Genomic DNA, 23698 nt, shown 5'->3' with positions numbered 1-23698 from the left:
GGAATGTAACTTCTTAAAATATCATTTCAAAAAGAGCTGAAAGCATCTATAAAGTTGGTAAAAAAAAGTTTTATTTTATATAATTGTATGGATTGCTATCTCATGAGCATGTTATTTATAAAAGGTAACAGGGCAAAAAACAAACAAAACAAAAAAAGCCCACCAGTCATCTACAAATAACCACCTTCAAAAGGACTAAAAGGAAAATAAAATTTTGGTGCTAGATAATACAAAGGCAAAGTCAAAGAACTGCTCAAAATAATAATAATAATAATAATAATAATAATAATAATAAGTCATTTGGTTATGACATTATTAATAACCAATTTGACTAGTTCCATTGCTCACTAATATACAGTGACTCTTCTGGTTATTATAAGATCCAAATAATGTAATCTATGATGAAGCTACTCTGGACTGTCTACAATAGATACTAAATGGAAACCCCAGAATTCACCCAGAGTGTCTTCTGAGTGTGAAAAAGTGCTATGTGTAGTTAAAAAAAATTTTAAATCCAATCTTTTACCCACACTGAGAATTTTAGCAGTGAATCCCCAGTGTAAAACCATGTCTTATCACTTCGCTATATTCAGAATTTGTACTAATACTGACAGAAGTTGAAACCAGAGTCTCCATTTTATGTTTACTCAACAACGGGCCTTCTTTCAGAGCTGGTGCAAACTGATAGTTTAAACAACCAAAATAAATGAGTAGGTAAAAGTATTTTTTAAAGCATCCATTTCCATTGCTAGAGCTGTGAGGGTGTCAGTGGAAGTATCTGTCACTCCATGGATGTCAAGGTTGATCCAATGTTGTGTGCTCGTGTTTGGTATGACAATGACCTTCTTAGAGAAGTCACATCACTGGGTTAAGGTAGACACTTTTACATACTTATTAAAACAATTTTCCTGCCCTGGCCAGTTTGGCTAAGTGGATGGAGCTTCGGCCTGCGGACCAAAGGGTCCCAGGTTCGATTAGTTACGGGTCCTGGTTGGGGTTCATGCAGGAGGCAACCAATCGATGTGTTTCTTTCACATCGATGTTTCTCTGTCTTTTCCTCTCTCTTCTACTCACTCTAAAAACCGATGAAAAAATATCCTTGAGTGAGGATTAAAAAAAAACACAAAAAAAACTAACAAGTTTTCTAAAAAAAAAAAAAGCAAAAAACAATTTTCCTTAGGAGTTCAACGAGGCAATGTTATTAACCTAGTGTGCTTAAAATGTACAAAAATGCAATAAAATCTATATCTCTAAAATATTCTAGTCAGATTTTGCTCTGATTGACTACCCAATTTGGGCAAATTGATTAGATTTTCACAAACAATACTCTGAAATATAAAATTAAATTTGGGTTTAAAATTTCTTGACATTATCATAAACCTATGATACCTATTAATTGGATGGTAATAAAAAAAGACACGGGATGCTGGAACTGACCCTTAACTGTTTTGACTCATACTAATTTCACATATCTTGCCAGAATTAGCTATATTTTTAAAAATATATACTGTGCAATTATAGAGGTTAGTACATTTTTCAGATATAAACTCAATGACATGTAGCTGAAGTTGGCTTCTTCTAGAATTTGAAGTTAATTTAAATAGTGAATAAGAATATTTTTAAAAGATCATAAAATATGGCTTCATTGAATCTCTATCAAAGTAAGATTCCAAGACCCTTATACTTCTCAAAAGTTCTAAAGTCCATTATCTGATTGGGTTGGGTGAAATTTACAGGTCAAAGTGTTCAGCAAAAATCTTAGCTACTTAGAGGAAGAACTGAGACTCTTCTGAGAGTTACACATTGATGAGAAACAAACTTAAAATAACCAAAATAGGCAGAAATGGTGATTCAGAAAGTGGCAATGTTGGCATAACTATCTGACAGTCAGAAGTTGTGGACCACAAGTTCAACATGAATATGTAAAACAGCAGTGGAAACAAACAAAAAATGCCATATTAGGACGTCCCAACGAGAATATGACTGATAAATCTGTTGAAGTTAGATACCACGAAGACCGTCTTTTGCCAAAGCTCTATGCAGTGCCAGGAGAGCATAATAGCGGTGGTTAAACACAGCAGACAGTTCTATCGTTCACTGTGGGGCAAGACCTCCCAGATTTGGAAGCCTGCCTTTAAAGTTAAGGGCATAGTTCAGAAGGCACATACTAGGTAAGGGATTCTGACAGGGAGGAGGGGCTGCGTTAACGCAGCCTTTCAAACACGAGGCCCCAAATTCAGCAGCAGATGTTTGGTGAACCTTATCTCCCCTCAGTGTATATGGGAAGCAGTAAAATAAATAAAGCTTTTATTCTTTGTTTCTTTCCTGGAATAAAGTATCAGGTTGCATAGATGACCTGAGGACTCCCCATTTGCTAGATTGCTTTAAAGGTCAGAATTTGAAAATTAAGGATTAACTGGAGATTGATAGTACGTGAGTGGGAGTGATAAACAGGCCCTTCTGCATTTTGCGCCATTGCCTCTAGCGCGAGGATGTCAACAAATACCACGTAGAAATCACGCAGAATGTCATCTCTGACGGGCTGATAGTGACTTCCTGGAAAGCTGAGATGAGGAGGACATGAAGCGTGTCCCAACACCGAGTGAGTTAAGTGACATCGGCCACAGATATTTGCTATTCCCGTTTGGCTTGTTTCAAGTGACCTTAACGATCTCAGAGACATACAAAGGTGGCAGCTGACCCCCACTACCCACTCTCCCTCCCTATACACTACATGCAAGGGAGCTGTAGTGAGAACAACAATGAGCTTTGAGGACCTGTGAACAAGTAGGGGATTTTAGCTGAGAAAGAAAACGTTTGCTCTTTCATCGAAGATTCCCATGCCTCTGACAAGTCCCCAAGAGTGACTCGATCTGGCTGACGTGGGTCCACAGGTCACCAAACAACATCTCCTCAGGACTGTGGACTCTCGCTGCATCCTCCTGACAGGTAGAAGCCAGTTTATCAACCTCCTGGGATGGTGTAGACAGTAAAACACCTGCTTTGTTTGCTGTCTTCTCCGTGAGACACCTGCTTTGAGAAACCTTCCTGCTGAGTGCAGTGGACCTATCACTTGACTAATCAGAGGAAATTATCCAAGGCTAATTAGGTAACAGTGTGACCCAGAAGGAAACAGACAAAACAGCTGCCTGGTTTAAACCCTGAGGAATGAAGCAGAAAGGTACCAAGGACGCAGAGAGCATGGCCAGAGTGACCGCAGTCAATGGGAGGTCGGCTGAGAGGGGGGAGCACCCTTTGATGAGAGGTGACTGTATCCTATGGCTCCTCCACCCTCGGCGATGGATGTCAGCCAGGCCTTTTCCTTGGGCTTCTCAATAGCACATTCTTCCAGGTACAGGTGATGCCATCCCGAGGAACAGTGGGCGTTGGGAGAAGCAGCAGAAGGTTCTTGTGTCTATGTTGATTTGAAATTAATTAAATCTGTGTCCTCTTCATCCTCTGTTGGCAGGCCCAGTGGGCTCCCCCCGGGCGGCTCCTCTTGGAGAACATTAGCGCCATTCAGTGTTAGGATTCATTATCACTGCAAAAAAACAGAACCGTCAGTGTGTTTCCAAGAAGCTACCCAGAGCTGGTCACTCCACCATGGAGGTGACTCACAAGAGCATAAACAGTCAGCAAGCCAACAGCCTTCAGTTTACAATTTCTAAAACAAAGGTCAATTAGGATATTTTATTTGATCCCTGAGAAGAAAATCTGTGAAGGCCAAGAAATAATCCCTAACTGTTGCTCTAATATCCTTCCCTAGTGCCGACGTGGAGGGAACCAGATGGAGTTGGGGGTTCCCCTTTTAATTAAATCTAATCCCATTCTCTATGAATAAATGCCAATTGCCTTTTTTTTTTTTCTTTTTAAAAAAATTTCCATGTGTTGTTTTCCCTGAAGAGTTTGTGGCCGGGGCATGATTTCCCCCAACCCGCCAAGCCCATTTTGTTCATATCCATAGGATCTGGAGGTGCCCTCTCGGTGTCCTTTAGAATCCGATCATCAGGCATCCTGGGGTGTGAGTTGACATTATGGACGTGGTATTTGGACATGACCATGCTGGCTGGCTAACTTGTGCTTTGTTTCTAACGTGGCTATCTTTGCCACATACCTGGCTCTGTGGCTTTCCCCCAGTAGGACCAAGCCACTATTCAAGTCTCCTGGAAGGCAGGCCACTCTACCTCTCCTCTGCATCTCTCTTTACTTTGGTGTCCCTTCACTCAAGTCCCAGCACATCTGAACTTGAAGCGACCTCTGTCTCCAAGGAAGTGCCTGAATGAGAAGAATCAACACCACCTGGTGTCTCCTGAGTTGATAGGCGTATGTAGTCTGCAGTAGATTGTTCTTCTGACTCCTGCTTCGGTGCTCTCCTGCTCTGGGAAACACCCCGTGTTCCAAAAAGGACTCTGAAGCAACTTGGTAGGTATAGACAGGCAGATCCACGAAAAAGGAGGGAAACGTTGTGTGTGTGTTTGTGTTATGAAGATGGGGAAGAGGTTGTGATAAGGAGGGGCGATCAATGGGAAAGAAGGGGGAAGGCAGACATTGTCAAAAGGACAACTTCTGTATCAAAATTTATTTAAAATGGAAACCTAATTGAAAATTAAGACCTTTTCCCCCCAATCCTCACCCGAGGATATTTTTTCCATTGATTTTTAGAGAGAGAGTGGGAGAGAGGGAAGAGCGGGGAGGAAGGAGAGAGACAGAGAGAGAAAACATCAATGCGAGAGAGCCACGGACCGGGGATCAAACCTGCAACAAGGTACATGCCCTTGACCAGGAATCTAACCTGAGACCCTTCAGTCCAAGGGCCAAGGCTCTAGACACTGAGCCAAACCGGCAAGGGCTTTTTATTTTTTTAAATCTGGAGAGTAGATGTAACAACGCACTTCACTTAAATCACCCTGAGCAACTCTTAAACTGGGCCAAGAAGTTTCATTTCTTGGAAATTGGTGGTAGCAAGATAAGATTTCTAAAATCCAGAGTTCATCTCCACAGAGCATGTCTCTTAATTCCATGTTTTCCTTTTGTTTACCTAACATTTCTGCTGCTCCAAGCTGAGTGTATGACAAAGCTGGCTAGGAATGAGCACAATGTCTTTTTTGTCCACAACACTGATCCGTGTCCAGCAGTTATAATAGAAGTGATATTAATTATATAACACCAATCCATATTCATTGTTGAAAAAAATAGAAAATACAAATAAGCAAAACAAAAATATGAACAAGCTCAGAACACTTAACATTTTGTTATTTACTCTTCCAAACATTTTTTCTGTGATAATGATATATGTTCTTTTTGTACAAAAATGGGATCATATTATGCATAGTGTGTGATAATCTACTTTACTCACTCTGATTCACATATAGGCATCTTTTCTTGCTAATAAATATAAAATACCTTTTTAGTGGCTACAGAGAATTCCATTATCACTAGACCCCCCAAATATGTTGTTTTAACCCGTAAGTTTACTGTTAAACATTTTGGCTATTTCTAATTTTTAGTTTTTATTTATTATAAAATTGCTGCATACTTCTAATTATTAAGCTTTGCGTAAATATCTAGAAGAAGAATTGCTAGTTTAAAATATTTTCAATTTTAAAGCTTGACTAGCCTGCTGTCAAATTACCTTCTTCCCTAGAAATTTTGTATAATTTACCTTCTCTCAACACTTTCCTTTAGGGAAATATGCTTTTCCCCACATCCTCTCCAATACTGGATTTTATTATTTTTACTGTTTTGGTAAATCTAATAGGTGAAAATAGTACAGTATTTACCTTTACTTTTTCTTTCATTATTATTTATTTCTAGAAAGAATAAACATTTTTCAAAGCTCTATTGGTAATTGAATTTCTTTTTCTGAATTGCTTATTGATACTTTGCTCATATTTAAAATGGATCAATCTCTTTTTTATTAGTTTGTGTATTAATAATAATATTTTTTTGTTCATCATGAACAAACACTTTTCTCCAGTTTTTCATTTTCCTTCTAATTTTATATACGGTGGTTTTTGAAGTATAGAAAATTTGAGTTTTTAATGTAGTTAAGGCTATCATTTCCTGATATGGTTTCTGACTTTGTTTCATGCTTTGAAACTTGTCTCTACCTTAAAGTTATAATAATATTTGCCTATAATTTTTCTATATTTTTTCTTTATCTTTAATATTGAAATTTACCTGGGGTCTATTTAAAGTGTGAAGTAGGGTTTTAAGTCCCCCCACCCCCCGCAAAATGTTAGTTGTCCGAAGACTATTTATTAAATTACCCACTTGCTGTGAAATATGACATTTATAATATATTAGAGGTTTACATATACTTGAGGCTATTTTATTGTTATTAAATTCTATTCCATTAATAATTCTTATTTGGTTCTGTGTGTACATAGCTGTAATGATTGGAGCATGTTCCCTGCAAATCCTGGCCCCTCCCCACTATCTCACAATTACTTTTTCCTTCTTTTAGAATTGTCCTGACTATTTATACACAGTGATTCTTCCAGATCAAATGTTCATTGGGATCTTTAAGAGACAGGGTTGATTTTAAAATGATAAAAATTTAAAATGATTTAAAATGAAAATCCTTTCATTCAGGAACACAGTATGTCTCTCCATTTATTTAACTATTTTAAAATAGTTAAATTTTTAATAGTTAAATTAAAATTTGAACAATTTCTTTTTATGTTATCCCATGCATTTTTTGGTTATGTTTATGCCTGGGTATTTCACATCTTGTGTTGCTTTTATGGTAGTGTGAATGCTGGATGTGCTAACAGTGGCTGTTTAGCCTAGTAGGTAGAGCACAGGGTCCGATGGCCAGATCTTGAACCATGGCTCAGCCACTTCCTTGTTGTGTGACCTTGGGCAAGTTAGCCTTTCTTAGCCTCAGTTTTCTGTTCTCATCTCATCTGCAAAACATACCTAATAATACCATGTACCTTATAGGGTTGTTGTAAAGAATGAGACTCTCAGATGGAAGGGGGGGGGGCAGGAAGAGATTAACCAAAGAACTTACATGTATATATTATATGCATAATCTATGAACACAGGCAATAGTGTGGTGAAGGCCTGGTGGAAGGGAGAGGGGTGTGGGGTGGAGGGGGTCAAAGGGGAAAAACAGGGACATCTGTGATACTTTCAACAATAAGGATAAAATTTTTAAAAAAGAATAAATGAGAAAATGTAGGTAAAGTACTATACCCCAGGCCAGTGGTCTGCAAACTCATTCTCATTAGCCAACAGAGCCAAATATCAACAGTACAACGATTGAAATTTCTTTTGAGAGCCAAATTTTTAAAACTTAAACTTCTTCTAATGCCAATTCTTCAACATAGACTCGCCCAGGCCATGGTATTTTGTGGAAGAGCCACACTCAAGGGGCCAAAGAGCCGCATGTGGCTCACGAGCCGCAGTTTGCCGACCACGGCCCCAGGCCCAACATACAGGCACTTGAATGCATGTTATTATTATTAGTTTTTAAGCCGATAGCACTTGGTATTCCCAGGCAGTCTCCTATCCAAGTGGTAACCAGGCCTGACCCTGCTTAGCTTCTGAGATCTAACGAGATGGGGCGTGTTCGGGGTGGCATGGCCACAGACTGCATGCTATTCTCATTTTAAAGATTCTACACTAGCAAATATTTGTCTGTGAAACAGGAGCTGGAACATTGCCAAATTTCCAAAGGCTTTAACCCTTTGCACTCGCTTTTTTCTCGATTCCTTTATTCTAATGCTAACCGTGTCGAGTCACACTCGACATCCGAGTGCAAAAGGTTAAGAACCCATCTTCTGGAACAATCTTTCGATTTTTGAGCAGAATGTGCGTAAATGTGGTTTCTTTAGAACACTCTACAAGCATTTTGAAGGCTCTGGTTGTGTGACACTGCCCACCAACCAGAACTCACTTAAAGCACCAAAGAGCTCAGGAGCTCACGCATGGCGCTTCCTGCTACAGCTCTGCAGACCCTGAGCAACGTGACAGACCCCACGACATGGGACAGTCCCAATGTGGGTACAAGTTGCTTCAGCTGTGGGGCATCGTGCCATTCCCAGTGTCGCAACTCTCGCATGCAAACTTTCAGCAGTGGTTCCACAGCCTGTTAGTAAGTCAACAACCTGGGATCTGGCCTACCATCTGAGCCTGGGGGCATTCTCTCTCTCACGCATTCCTTTATTTAGTTAGATGTGCTTCCTGCTGTCTTTGTGGCTATTTATCATCTCTGTGAAATAATCAAATAAGCCCAGACGTTTTAAACTCTGGCAAATTCTAGAGTTCCCTGTTAAAAATATCTTGGCAAGCTGCCCCAGAATTGCAACAAATAAAATAAGTGATCATGCTTCAGACCTCTATTGCTTGCCTTGATGTTAATTCGTTACGTCTTAGTAACTTATTTATGACAGCAACATTAGTGAGTAATTTTTCTAGGAGTGTATATAGATATTTTAAGAATATGGGACAGCTTTCCCCAAAGCCTGTGTAGTAACAAGCCTGCACACTATAAAAACAAATTGAATGGATTAAAACGCATCATCTAATTATTTTTAAGAAAGCACTTCATTGGAACGCTACCAGTTAAATGAGGACAGATGCAACTCTGACACCTTGTTTCATAACTAACCCTTTGTTGCCGTCAGGATCAGATAAGCCATCTTTGTTCTGATCAGTTTATCGTGTAACAATCCCTCTTTATGACCACAGTTAATGTTCCCCTCTCTCCGAAGATGACAATAAACCTACGTTAAACCTTTCCTGCGATATGATGCTCTCTAACTTGCTTTTTGGAGAGTGCGGAGTTCAATTTAGCACAGAGTCACGTAACAATTAGATCACGCTCCCTTTCTCTGCATCAATATAAGGTCCCTTCTCCTTCCCGAAAGAGGCCTGGTCTGGGTGAAATTACAGAGGTCACGCATCTGGCTAACATCAGAGTCAGGCCTAGAATTAGTCCAGAGCATATAGATCATGCTCATAGTGTAGACTTAATCTGGGTCACTATTCAAGCAATGCTGTGGTTCATTAAATTTAGCATTAGAATCACCTGTAACTGCTTAAATGGTAGAGGAAAGGTGACTCGTGTTGGTAAAAGCCAATGGGGAATTTGGGGGGGTAATGATGTGTCAAAGTAGGTTAACTGATTGTCTGGTGGGGGAATCTCACTAGTGGGGGAGTCTGTGCCTGTGTGGGGGGCAGGGAATATATGGGAAATCTCTGTGCTTCCCACTCCATTTTGCTGTGAACCTACAACTGCTCTAAAATATGGTCTTTTAAAAAGCCAATTGGCAATGGAATACTGTGCTGCAGTAAAAAGGAAGGAGTTCTTACCATTTGCAACAGCATGGATGGAACTGGAGAGCATTATGCTAAGTGAAATAAGCCAGTCAGAGAAAGATAAATAACACATGATCTCACTCATTTATGGAATATAATGAACAACATAAACTGATGAACAAAAACAGATCCAGAGGCAGAGAAACATTGATCAGACCCTCAAACCTCAGAGGGAAGGTAGGTGAGGGTGGGGGTAAAGGGGAGAGATCAACCAAAGGACTTGTATGCATGAATATAAGCCTAACCAATGGACACAGACAACAGGGGGGTGAGGGCATGAGTGGGGGGGGAGGATAATGGGGGAATAAGGACTCATGTAACACCTTAATCAATAAAGAAATTTTTTTTAAAAAGGCAATTGGGGGAGGGGGGAGCAGTTGCCAGAGCATAAAAGAATTCTTTTCATTTGCATGATAATTTAAGACTTATAAAGCAGTTTTTTTCTCTCATGAGCCCATGAAAATGGAAGAACAGGTGTCATGATTTCAAGATGAGGAAACTGAAGCTCAGCAAGTTCAAGTGACTTGTCTTCGCATAAGGAACAAATGACCATTCAAGTCAGGTCTTAAAACTAGTCTTCTGATTCTAAGTCCAATGACCCTCCACCTGTATCTCTTAGGATTCACAGCTTCTAGAGAAAAGAACAAATCTTATTTCTGCTCTAGATTAGATATTCAAAGTTCTGAAACACCTGAGATAATGGAGCCTAACAAGAGGAGGTTGAAGTCTTTGCACACAGTGTGTGCATTAAGTATAGGGTGGTGACCAAATCCAGTAAAAGTAAGTTTCACCGGTTATCAATGTAATTAAGACAGTAGTAGGAGAAATAAATGTAAATGAAATCACAATGAAAAGTAAAAATTATCTAAACTATGAAAGTATCCAAACTATATGCATATCCTTTTAAAAGCTCCAGACTGCTAAGAGGACTGTTCTGAAATTACCAACATTAATGGGCCAATGCTATTAATGGAGAGGAATCAAACGTCTCCAGGAAGATCAAACAAATTCCTGATTTCTCAGATCAGTGAGATTCAAAGAAGTCACCTGGAAAACCAGGTGCAAAAATAACACCCACCCGACACTCTAGATGTGCCTGGGCCTTAGGACACAGCCACATTAGCCCAAAAGACAGTGAGTCTATGTACCTCAATTTTAATTTATTAATAATAATAACTAATACTTGTTGAGAGCTTATTTTATGCCAGGCTTTGTTCTAAGCACTATGTCTTTTCTTAGTTTTTACTGAATAAAAAATACATTTGCTTTGCAACATTGTAACACCCTTTGAAGTAACCAGAAAGTGCCATGGCACCAGACGTGGGACTTGCCACTCTGGTTTTATAACTCTGGTGCTGGCTTCATATAGAGGAATGAGGTGAAGGCCTGATAATCATTCTGTGAATTACAGCCAGATGGTTCTGAGCCATCAGAAGAAGGTAATCGTTCCCTTTAAAGACAATAATTTAGCCCTAGCTAGTTTGCTCAGTGAATAGAGTATCGGCCTTCGGACTGAAGGGCCCGGGGTTCGACTCCAGTCAAGGGCAAGTGCCTGGTTGTGGGCTCAATCCCCCATGTGGGGTGTGCAGGAGGCAGCCAATCAATGATTCTCTCTCATCATTGATGTTTCTGTCTGTCTCTCTCCCTCTCCCTTCTCTCGGAAATCAATAAAAATGTATATTTTTAAAAAGATAATAATTTAGCATAAAGCAGATCTCCAAATAAGTTGGGGAGTTTTGCCTTACAAGTAGAAATGGGCTAGAGCTTATTTCTAAGAACAAACTCTCAATATTTAGAAAATATGATTTCTAAATTTTCTCCATCATACAAGGAAGGCTCTAATGTTAAGCTTCTTCAATGCTGTCACTAATTAAAAAAAACACATAAGAGACAGGCATATGAAACCACTGGCATTTTACACCATTTGACAGTACCCATCAGAGATACAGTACTTAGATATTTATACTAGTGGCCCGGTGCACAAAATTTGTACATGGGAGGGGGTGTCCCTCAGGCCAGCCTGCACCCTCTCTAATCTGGGACCCCTCGAAAGATGTCCTACTGTCAGTTTACAGGGATCAGGCCTAAATTGGCAGTCGGCCATCCCTCTCACAATCCGGGACTACTGGCTTCTAATTGCTCACCTGTCTGCCTGCCTGCCTGATTGCCCCTAAGCACTCTGCCTGCCAGCCTGCTCACCCCCAACTTCCCCCTGTGCCAGTGTGCTTGCCCCCAACTCCGCCCCCTGCCAGCCTGCTCACCCCCAACTGCCCCCCTGCTGGCCTGCTCACTCCAAACTAACCCCCCCACTGTCCTGATCACCTCCAACTGACCCCCACTGACATCCTGCTCGCCCCCAGCTGCCCCCCCTGCTGGTCTGCTTACCCCCAACGGCCCCGCCCCCCACCAGCCTGATCACTCACAACTGCTGTCCCATCCTGGCCTGATCACCCACAACTGCCCTCCCCTCTTGGCCTCTAACCACCTCTATTCTCGGCCCCGCCACCATGATTTTGTCCAGAAGAACGTCTGAAAGGTCTCCTGGAAGGTCTCCCAGTCTAATTAGCATATTACCCTTTTATTAGTATAGATCAGTGGTCGGCAAACTCATTAGTCAACAGAGCCAAATATCAACAGTACAAAGATTGAAATTTCTTTTGAGAGCCAAATTTTTTAAACTTAAACTTCTTCTAACGCCACTTCTTCAAAATAGACTCGCCCAGGCCGTGGTATTTTGTGGAAGAGCCACACTCAAGGGGCCAAAGAGCCGCATGTGGCTCGAGAGCTGCAGTTTGCCGACCACGTATATATAGATGGTTTTATTGATGACTTAAGCCCTATATTGGACATACCTAGTGGCTCACTTTTAGGTAAGATAAAAATGCAGGGGAAATACTTCTTTATAATGTCCTTTGTGAGACTCCCCCTAGCATTTTTTCTTTTACCTGTTTATTAATATCTGGTGTCTCATTTAGATAAGACAGAATCTTTTCTGAAGCAGCAATACATTTTAACATGCAAATACCTGGTGAGGTAACAACAGGTAACATCTGCGAAAAGATATATAGACTTCTATATCAGAGCAGCGGTTTGCCGCAGTAAGATTGAGGTGGTTTGATGTGGGGACAGATGCTATAGAATAGTGACTTCTTCAGTAAGGTTTAAGGGAAGGTGCAGAATAAGGGTCCAAAAGACAAACATCTGATTGCTCCAATAATCAGTCTTTTCCTGCAGTGCTCTGACCGAGGGCCCCAATGATAAGTGGCTGCTCTCTGGAGGCACTGAAGATGATTGGCACAGGACCTCCGGTCAGCCTGGAGGGAGCGAAGGTGGGTGCTATTTACCCTGCTCTGAACGTTTATTCTGTTTATTCCGACAGAGTGCAATGTCTCAGTCATGGGCTCAGTCAAGTTCTCTGCTCGCTGGTCATCTCAAGTCACCTCTGTCAACAGTTCGGTGCCTTCCAGATCACAGCAGTGCTCTGCGCAGCAGTCCCTACCTGTGGAACGGTCAGTCCTGTTTCCTGCGAGCACTTCCCACGTCCTGACCAGACAATTTTCTTACCAAAACACCTCAGACATGATAATTTCTATCCTCACAAAAGATAATATAATTTAAATGAGATTGTGGAATGCTAAGACACCCAAGCCCCACGCACTAAAATTTTCTATCAAGCAGAGCCACCTAGTGGTAGAATGAAATGTTTTTTTTTTAATTCTCCTTTAATTTCTCTCATATAATAATCCCATCCAGATGGGGTTCCCTCCCTCCCAGATGGGGTTCCCTCACTCCCTCCCTCCTTCCCTCCCTCCCTTCCTCTCTCCCTTCCTTCCTCCCTCCCTCTCTTCCTCCCTCCCTTCTTTCCTGTTCATTTTACTCACTCCTGTTTTCAGCTACCCGCTTTGAGACTATCACCTCTATTTTCCTTACCGAACATCTACTCATCCAAGATAAACAAACCTACAGTTTGTTATAATGAGAAAGTTTTATAACTGAAACAGAAGCGGACTTAAAAGTCAGTGTCTCTTTAGAAGGGCAAGAAAATGTCAATACTAAATTATTTCTAAAGATAAAGAGTAACTATTTACTTTGTACCTTTCTATTTTCCAAAACTCACACTTCCTTTTCTCCACACCACACACATATGCAGCCATGGGAAATGTCACATAAAATGTACAGGCAGAGAGAAGGTGAGCAACAGTGCTCTGCGGGGGTCCCCGGTCCCCTCCCGGTATGCACATGGAATCTATGGCAGAAATGAGAAGTACCTTGGGCTGTGGTTTGACTCCTTTTCTTCTTTTAAAGTAGGTAAACATTCACTGTCGGCTAGGACAGAATGAAAGCAAACGCATTGTTAGTCACTGAAATTCTATTTTCTATCCATAAAACGCACACAGTTAAACGTCACATTTCCCCGGTCTGTAAGTGCAGAAATGGCCTCGCCAGGGAGTTGCAGAGGTTCAGGGATTAATGGTGGCAAGGCTCTTGAAACGGACAAAGCACTAAAGCACAGAGGCAAGACTTCAGTGTGCGTCTAGCCCTGTTGGAAAGGGCACAGATAATGGTGGCTTGATCATTCGGTCCCTGCAGAGCCCCACTGTGGCTCCAAAAGCCCGAATCTGCATGACTCAGGCTGCTCACTGGAATAAAACGGCTTCACCTGAGGTCCTGATGTGCCAGGAGAATGACTCCAATCAGGATGCACTATAAGAAAGAAGCAGGTAACGTGGGGAGCAACTAACCTTAAAGACTTCCGTTACACAACTGCCATTTTTAAGGGAAACAAAGAACTATTGGGTCTATCACCTGTGTGTCAAAATAACTGCTTTAGTGTCGAATAGAAATGCCTTTTCCCCATTTTATGCTTTTAGTGAGTGTACCAGGATCATGGTTTTGCATTTAAATGATCTCAGGAACAAAAGGGAATACACCAAAATTTTAAGAGAGGTCGTCTTTGAGTGGTGGAATTCTTTTCCATTCAACTTTTTTTTTTAATTGTCTAAATTCTACGGTGTATGTATTTTACTTTTATAAACTAAAAACAACAAAGTGAATCTACTTTAAGGATTGTTTCCTTTCCTCACATGCTTTCCAGAGCCATTCAGTCCTCAATATTGGATTACCAAAAACTTCAAAATTGTGCAAGTTAGTTAAGTGGTTCTAATCTTTTGGAAAACTGGTCTTGATAAGCCTCTGGTACAATAATTCTAATAACAAATCTTTAAGTTATATAAACTCCATTGTAGATTGTTGAATCTGACAGACCCCGGGGTATTTTTTATGAAAAGTGTTAAAAATACAAATGATATGACAGTATAAATAGTGGGTTTTATTAATTTAAGCTGATCATTAAAAATAATTTATTGATTTTTAAAGAAATTAGAAAAACAGCTGTCAGTATTTTTAAGTCCAAATATTTATTGAAAACTAAGAGACATATATTGCAATTACTGCCAGATATTAATTGGAAATTAGGTTATATGGGAATATTTATATCACTATTTATGTTAGTGCTGTCCAGTAGCCTTCTTTACAGTGATGGGAATGTTCTAGATTTTCACTATAGTAGCCACTAGCCACCAGTGGCTACTGAGCACTCAGAATGTGGCTAGAGTAACTGAGGAACAGTATTTTAAATTTTATTTTTAAAATTTTAATCTCAATAGCCACATATGGCTAGTGTGCATTATATTGGACAGCACCGATCTGTCAACTATTTTTGATAAAGTTTACAACCGGATACAGATTAAAATCATAAATCTCTAAATATAAGGTGATGCCAAAAGCTAACTTTTTCCAGATAATTTGGACTCCGATTTCCTTGCTTGAAAAAAAGACCATTTTCTTCTTGAAAAAGATCATTTGAAAAACGTGAACAAAAATAAAAACAAGCGGCAATGATGCGATTATTAAACTGAATATTTAAGGATGGTCAGACCCGAGTGTGTTATCTGTGTGTACCAGAGTGTTTGTGGACTGGGCTCACACGGTTCCACTCCAGGGTTTATGGGGGATTTACAAAGCTGTTGCAGCCTTCGGTGAGTAGAGAGGACAGAAAAAACAAGGTTACCACATACCATTTCTATGCATGCTCATCCATTTATCAAGCTCTTCCATCTCTATTTCCATAACAGAGGGCGTGTCTTCCTCAAAAATGGGGCTAGAAAGAGAACAAAAAGCTTGTTGAAAGAAAGAAAGGTATGGTGGGCTGAATTTCTGTGGGGGCATCTAGCATGTTGACTGTGAAGAAGATGAACTTGATTCAGTGTCTTACACTCCAGGGTAGACTCAGCGTGTGCCCTGTTCAAATGTACCAAACTCTAACAGAGAGAAAATAAGAACAACAATCTTGACCTACCACTGGTCCGAAAATGGAGGGCGCATAACCCAGCACAACCCAGTGTGTGTGTGTGTGTGGGGGGGGGGGGGGGGGGGTGGGGAGGGGGGGGGGGCGGTGAAAGGGAACCAGAGACTCTGCTCCCCGGAAGGCACACAGGGGAGCACACACGGCTTCCACTGTGCGGCTCCTCCAGGGAGTTGCCACATTTAGCATTTTCACCTTGCTTAATTTCACTTCCCTTTCTTTGGTGTTTTTGATCAGTACCCCCGAGTCAAGAGGCTACAGTCAACGAATTGCTTGCATCACCTCTCCCTTCAGTTCCCCTGCTTTTCTGTCTTGGAGAAAGCGAGTAGTTTCTTTGAGAAATCCACTGCCCTCGCTTGCCAGGGGAGGTTTAGAGCACCCAGTTTGGAGAAAGAAGCCCCTGGTTAATGGAGGTGGGGACGAGGAGGGGGGTCACCAACTCTGAACAGCTGCAAAGGTGTTACACCTTGAATAGGAAGCAAGCCACGTGTCGGAGTAAGGCTGCTGTGGTTGGGGTGGGGGCTGGAGGAGGATGTGGGCATCGCTCTAGAACATCCTCCCGTGGTAAATCTTCTGCTTCCCCCCCTCCCGCCGATTTTTCTTCCTCTCCCCTCCATTCCCCTTCTACCAGGGATCTCCTTCCTTAATACCAGCTGAAGTATCTTCCCTGGTGATAAAAATTGTAATCCAAATAGATGAAGCAACGTCTTTGAAAACCACCCAGCGTCAGACTATTTACGATGCGTTTGGAATTGGCAGCAGGAGTCAGAAAAAGATTCTTTTCTGAACAGAGGACCCTGTCCCCAGCCCAGGTCCCCTTCCAGGTTGAGGCTTGAAGACAGGGACATCCTTCAAAGGCTGTAGACCACGGTGGGCTGTCTCCTGGGGGTCAGGAAGCAAGAGGTCCCCGCAAGGAACAAAAACTCCTGAGGACCGATGGCCCTCTAACCTGCTCCCCTCACTACCGTCCTTGTCCACGCCGAGCTGGGCCGGAGGGAGCGGGGAAGACTTACACTTTCAGGTTGTCGCCTCCCGGTTCATCTACAAGGGAATACACAGAAAGGTCATGCTGGCTTTGTTTGTCTGGAACAGCTTTTTATTTCAACAACAGCTGAAATCTGCTTCACAAACAGAACAGAACGGCCTTAAGTAAGTTGCGTGTTTTTAAAGGAGCCATAATTAACCTCTAAATCAAACGTGCTGATTGCCATATTGAAATGAGGTCCCATCCATTGGAAACCTGTTTTCCTTTATCTAGGAGGTGCTCTGGGAGCACTCACTTCGGCACAGATGTCCATCCCTCTTTGTTTTCTCCACACAAAGAGGACCAACGGTGGTAAGGGGGCAAGAAAAGGGTCTCACAAGCGGGCTTGCTCCTTGGCCCCCGGCTCCAAAATGTCCCAGTTCAAAGCTCTGCTTTTCACCTACTTGTGACCCACGGAACCCGACACTGTGACTGTCCCTTTGACCCAAGTAAGATGTGGGGACTCCACCCAGAGCTCCCCTCGGAAGTGTCCTGGCACCTGCTCTTTGCATGGCTGGAACCCTCACTTCTATCCTCAACTTACACACTTTCCTCAGGGAGGCCTCCCCCAACTCCTCTGCCTGAAGTGGGGCCCATCTTCCCTCCTGTTCCCCAGCTGAACACGTTGCTCGCTTCCTTCATAGCATTGGCCCCAGTTTGTCAGTGATGGATTCATCTGTTTAATTCTTTTCCATCGGTTTTTTTCCAATCCACCATTGCTCCCAAAGGGCAGAGATTGGGTCTGTCGTGTTTGTCATAGCGCCCCTCTCCTCCCATCCGTCCAGTACAATACCTGGGAACCACTCAGCAGTCATTTACTGAGTAAATGAACAGATCTTAATCTGGATTTTGTCCAGCGCTGGGTTAAATTCATGGCTGGTGTTTGGGACTTAACATTATCAAATAGTGAAACTTCCAACAAGTCTGCTGTTCCTTGCTATTGGTTGAGGTAAGAGTCAGACCAGAGTTTGCAAAACAGCTGTACTGCATGCCTGCTTCCAACAACCAGGTTTTCCCTGCCTTTCCCTGCCTTTCCCTGCTTTTCCTGCTACTGGTTGAGGTAAGAGTCAGACAACAGTTTGCAAAATGGCTCTGATGCATGCAGATCAGACTCCAAATGAACATGTGGCAGGAACCAGAGCCCAGTGTCCCAGCGCAGGTGGTGTTTTGTTTGGCAAGAGGATCAACGCACCCAGAGAAATGAGGCTACGATGTCAAGCAAGTGGATAGCATAGGCCTGCTGCCCCTTTTATGATGTGAACACCAGTAAGAAACAAACCACTTTGTAGAGGTCCACCAAATAGTTGGATGTTCCTAATCCTTGGCAGTCAGAGGCCTCATTTTGTCTGGTCTGCAGAAATGCAGGTCCCCAGTGAGGGGACATAACCAGCAGGCACTTGGCACTGAGCTCCTGGCCGCAGCTGGGAGCGGCTGTAGTTTTCTGTGGGTTGGCAAGCTTGAATGGCATTGCTAATCCAGGAAAGCTGGGCACAGATGTAAGTTTCATGCCATCACTGCTTACCTTGCAGGAGCTGTAGGTTATGTCCTCCTGATTCCCACCCGCTGCCCCCAAATAGGAATCTGAAGATTCCTGCAGAGGCCTGACTCCTTAAAACTTTGGAGGAAGGGGAGATGTACATCGTATATTTTATATTTATATACATCATATATATATGTGTGTGTGTGTGTATATGTGTGTATGTATGTATATATACTAATATATATTTTTTTCATCTAAAATTTACATGCTGTTTCCTTAAGGGCTTTTACTATAAATAAAGCCACTACAGGTGACCCATAAAAATCCCCTGTTTTGTCATTCCCTCTCCCTCTTCCCTGTTTAATACCCCCACCCCCCTGCTAATTTCTCAGGGAGCAAGTGTCCCTGGAGCCCCACTGTCTAGGGCATGGATTTATCTCTATAATCTGAGCGCCCGCAGGCTTTGTGGTGAGTAAAAGCTAGCCCTCGCTGCAGATGATGGAAAAGTTTAAAACCCCATTACCAAAGTGCTCCAGAGGCACCAAATGGGAAGCTCCTATAATCAGTATTCAAACAGAGCAAAAAGCTTTCTGCAGCCTCATCTCCCCTGCTCCAGGACCATTACCCCTGCCCCAGCCGCCATGGCAACAGAGAAACATCTGGGAGAGAACACCAGAGCAGAGCATTAAACCAGGAGGAAGACCAATTACTTGTCCTCAGCAATCAGGCCCTGCCCGCTCCACTCCACCTGGCCTAAATCTCTTTATTAATAGCCACCTACTCCCCTGCATCCAGGAGGCAAAGGTTGCTCTTACACAGCCCCTCACCCTCACTTGCTCCCATTTTCCCTCCCATCGCCTCCCGTTTCACATCCTTCCACCCACTTTGTCCTCCTCTTTCAGTTCCTACATTGCACCCGCTTGGCCTGACAATGCCCCCTCTCCCGCAGCTACCCTCTGCACGGGATGGTGCGTTTGCTGGGGTGCAAGGATGGGGGCAGGAGCCCAGCAGGGGGCTGGCTCGCTTATCTTGTTTCCATGCTGAACAGTGAGCAAGGGAGACAGCCTCTTTCTAGAGATTTACTGAGCAGAGCCAGGTGTCCTGTGGCCACAGCCTGTTTAAAGTGATGGTTTACTGCCAGCTGTTTCCCCTGCAGCTCTTTCAGAGAGACACAGCACACCGAGCCATTTAATAATAACAACTGCAAATGCAATGCCTGGAGGTGTAGGAAGAATGACAATAGAACATCGAGTTACTACACAGCATTTCCCTTTTCCTGGACGGGAACCTGCTGGGCCCAAAGAAAAAAGGCAATTCCCAAATGGATGAAGCGTTGTTCCTAAACATGTTGGCCAAGTCATCGCCAGTTGTCAAATTTAAAGATTTACTTTCTGGTGTAGAAGAATATGTGAAGCAAGAAACCGTGTGTTTATCGCTAACTCTGAGAGGACATCATCCATGCCTTCCCACATAACAGTCCTTCGGGAACTTTTTAAGTCCCCTGGAACTTTTATTTTTCCTGGAAAACAAATGTATTTAAATCAGATTTTGTGAATTTAAATACTATCCTTTTATTGGCTTGCTTATGATGTTAAATATGAAGGGGCAGAATTCAGTGGGCAGTCATCATTAACCCTTTAGCATTCAGTTTGTCTGAGGAGATATGCAAGTGTTAAGCAGTTAACCACCTGTATCTATATTAAAGGAGTGGATAGTAAAAGAAAATATTCAAGTCAAACTCTATATATTTATTTACTTATTTTGTAATAAGCAACTTCTTCAAAATGCTAAGCTCTCTATGTTGTGTTTTCTTAAAGTAGGGCATATTTAAACTAAACAGAATGTGCCAATTTATAGTAAGAATATGTGAAAATTTTGTTTTTTAATCTCTGAGAATAGGTGCTTTAAAATAAGTTATAACATTGTTCCATTTACTCAACAAACATTTACTGAGCAGCTAATCTATATGTTGGGCCAGGCACTATATTATGTAAAAGGAGATAATAATAATAAGCTAATACAATATGCCAGGTATTGCTTTTTCTAAGCCCTTTTCACAGATGAATCCATTTAATTCTCACAACAACTCTGTGAGGTAGGTTTTGAATTCGTCCATTTTACAGATGAGGAAGCTGACAAAGAAGTCACAGAACTAAGAAATGCAAACGCCAACTAGGCAGTGTGGTTCCAGAGTCTGTCCTCTCCACCTCCAGCCCACACTGTTAAACAGATAAATAAGACAAGTTCTTGCCTCTCTTGGACCTTAAAGAGAACGTAACCTAGTTAAGAAAGACCAAAAAAAGGCAAGTCCCCAATTTATGCCAATGCAAATAATGTGCACATTGTGACCACAGCCTATGCGAGCACAGTAGAGGTGGTGATTAATTTTGCCTGAGGAGTGATTACTCAAGCCTTCATGAAAACTTTAGAAGTGAGCATTGAAGAATGGGGCTGCAGTTTGCCAAGCAGACAAGAAGGCAATCCAGACAGAAGAAATGGCATCACCCAGGCATGAAGGCATCCTGAAAGTACAAGCCCTGCTCTGGGAACAGCAAACACTTCAAGTATGGCTGCCTTGTAGGATGCACGAGCCATGTCTGAGGATGAGGCTGGTTCTCACTTATGATGGCTTCTGAACTTGGAGATTTCCACAATAAAGTTCAATGGAAAAACCCTTTCTGGATTTAGAGCCTAAGAGTATGACCATTTGACTGGATACCCCCAAATTCCTCCCAACCCCATGACCCCATTAGGTAAAATCAGCTGTGGGGCTATCTGGTGTAGGCAGGAAATTCTCACCTTTCCTACTAAAAACAAACAAAAAAATTAGGCCCATGCAGCTCTGTTTGCCTTTGCTTTTTCTTTAGCTTACAAACGAGCTCCCATGTGATCATGGTTAGTAGGTCACCCCAAAATTTCAAGCAATGGAGGAACATGTGTAATTCCTACTTCCTTGAAATCTATTATATCAGCCCCTATCGTGAAAGGTAACGAACTTCAGTGCTTCTTCCCCAGCTCACATTTGCTGTACCTGAGGGCATAATGGGAAAAGACCATTTACAGTTCCTGCTGAGAGCTTGAAGGCTTTCCTGGTGCTAGGACATGAGCAAGGCCTGCAGGCCAAAGGCATGATCTCAAAGCCAGAGATGCCCTGTTAATGGGCATGAGGGACATACAGTGAGTTTTGTATGCACATATGAATATGTATCTTATTAGAGAAATTCTCATCCCTTGAGTGATCTTTGGAGTGACTAAAGTCTTCAACTTAAAAATCTAATTGGTACCCTGGACAGTGTGGTTCAGTGGTTAGAGTGTCAGCTCGCACACTGGAGGGTCACAGGTTTGATTACCGGTCAAGGTTTCACTCCCTGGCCCTGGTGATATCTCTCTCTCACATTGATGTTTCTCTCTCACACCCTTTCTCTCCCCTTCTCTCCCTCCCTTCTACTCTCTCTAAAAATCAATGGAAAAAATCCTCAGGTGAGGATTAACAACAAAAAAATCTAATTGGAATCATTTTTTACCAGCATAAGCCAAAAGTATCCAAGTCTCCTTTGGACCTAGATACCCTAAAATCTAGTATGTGATGCTCCTAGAATAGGAACTGAATACTTTCAGAATGAATCTCTGACCTGGGGAATTTTCTATGAGACTGGTTTTCTAGGAGATTGATGATAGCAATCTTTAGCCAAGTAGGACTTTGCTTATAGCTTTCATGGGACTAAGACCAATGCGTCACCCAGGCCTTTTCAAAATCAAATTGGAATGTGGCATGGGGGAGAAAACAATATCTGTGGCAGAAATATAGGTGGAAAAATCCCCTTCTTGCAGTATGATGCCATGGTCTCTGCCTTCCCAACCCTGACCCCACTCCTTCACCATCCTTACCTTTTCCTCCAACCGTAGGAACATGTTACATTGACCTATTGGCCAAGATTATACGAGGGCATTATCTGGATTCGGTACAGAGCTGGTAGCTGTGTATATTAACTTTCAATTTAGGCTAAAAACATTCTCTTTTTTAAAAAGAACAAAATATGGCATTTTTAAACTTTGGAAAATTTCATTGAAATATGTCATTCATGACTTATTATTATCCTATATAATAAAACCCTAATATGCAAATCGACAGAACGGCGGAAAGACTTACAGAATGACTGGTTGCTATGATGTACAATGACCACCAGGGGCCAGACACTCAATGCAGGAGCTGTCCACCGGTGGTCAGTGCCATCCCACAGGGGGAGCGCCACTCAGCCAGAAGCTGGGTTCATGGCTGGCAAGCATAGCAGTGGTGGCAGGAGCCTCTCCTGCCTCCTCTGCAGGTGGGAGGTAAGGAGTGAGGGGTCCCGAACTGCAAGAGCCCTGGACTGCGAGAGGGATGTCTGACTGCCAGCTTAGGCCCAATCGTGCCTAAGCCGGCAGTCACACATCCCCCAAGGAGTCCCAGACTGCAAGAGGGCGCAGGCCTGGCTGAGGGAACACCGCTCCCCCCTCCCAGTGCACAAATTTCATGCACCAGGGCTCTAGTTTTATATAATCCTTGTTGCTTAACTTAAAACCTCTCATTTCCTTCTCCTATCCTATCCCCAACTCCAGGCAGGTGTTAGGATAATACTCACATGTCTGTAAAACACTCTGAGATCCTTGGCTAGAAGGCAGCTCTGTGTAGAAGCAAAAAGTGTTTTGTTTTAGTGTTTGGCCATTGACCCATGGAGCAATTGTCTGAGATTGGGAACACACAAAATATTTACCTTGCTTAGCTTTTTCTCTTTTACAGTTGATTACAATGAGTACCACTGATATGAGTAGGAGTGCCAAGAAAACCAACGGGATCAACACCATCAGTATAAGCTCTAGCTGAGTATCCTCCTCATAATTGAGGGTATAATTCGTATAGTCAAATTCTATTTCTGTGGTCAATGCAGCAACTGTACTTATAACAGTAGTATCTTCATCTGTAGGTTCCACATTCTGGGTGACATCTGTTGACTCATCTTCTGACTCATTTTCTGCCTCAGAATACTCTGTGAGAACACACACACAAAATTGAGATTGCTATGGAGACAAAGCTAGTAAGTTATATTTTCAATGATATTTTAAAATTTTTCCTACATGCATCCAGTGGTAAACTTGATTTCCTGAATTGGACCTTCCAGTTCAGTGTGTTACAGAGTATTGAAGTAACATAAATGGAGCTCAAGCTGGGAGTACCTTGAACATGGAATCAGAGTCCAGATAAACCTCCCACAAATGCAGGCAGTTTAGCCTTGACCGATACTTTAGATACATTTAATCAAAGGCATTAAAAACCTTTGCCCTTGTCATGGATGATATTCTGAGACATCTCCTATAGGGTATCATATTTTAATAACATTTCTGAATAAATCGAAGCCCACATGTACTGAAAGGTAGGTACTTGCCACATAACACTGAAAGGTAGGTACTTGCCACATAACACTTTTAATAAAAGGCTACCTATCAGTGGAAAAGAATTTTTTGA

At 42.2% G+C, this 23698-nt stretch overlaps 1 protein-coding gene across 2 annotated transcripts in view; it reads right to left on the bottom strand.

The window, feature by feature from the left end:
* Nucleotides 1-23698, bottom strand: part of TMEM154 (transmembrane protein 154) — a 45678-nt gene that overhangs the window by 5555 nt on the left and 16425 nt on the right. Inside the window, exons 2-7 of one of the 2 annotated variants that reach the window (XM_054717686.1) lie at nucleotides 22950-23222; nucleotides 22818-22859; nucleotides 16705-16732; nucleotides 15405-15487; nucleotides 13596-13653; nucleotides 50-3541 (exon numbers count right to left, since the gene is read on the bottom strand). In XM_054717686.1, the coding sequence (XP_054573661.1) occupies nucleotides 3526-3541; nucleotides 13596-13653; nucleotides 15405-15487; nucleotides 16705-16732; nucleotides 22818-22859; nucleotides 22950-23222 (500 nt within the window). In that variant the 3' untranslated portion in view covers nucleotides 50-3525. Of the gene's footprint in view, nucleotides 1-49; nucleotides 3542-13595; nucleotides 13654-15404; nucleotides 15488-16704; nucleotides 16733-22817; nucleotides 22860-22949; nucleotides 23223-23698 lie in introns of those variants that run through there. The other variant, XM_054717685.1, reaches the window with a different exon arrangement.

This window comes from Eptesicus fuscus, chromosome 6 (assembly GCF_027574615.1).
Source record: "Eptesicus fuscus isolate TK198812 chromosome 6, DD_ASM_mEF_20220401, whole genome shotgun sequence".
Lineage (NCBI taxonomy): Eukaryota > Metazoa > Chordata > Mammalia > Chiroptera > Vespertilionidae > Eptesicus > Eptesicus fuscus.
The sequence above is the reverse complement of the archived record's forward strand: the minus strand, read 5'-3'. Positions and strand labels throughout refer to the sequence as shown.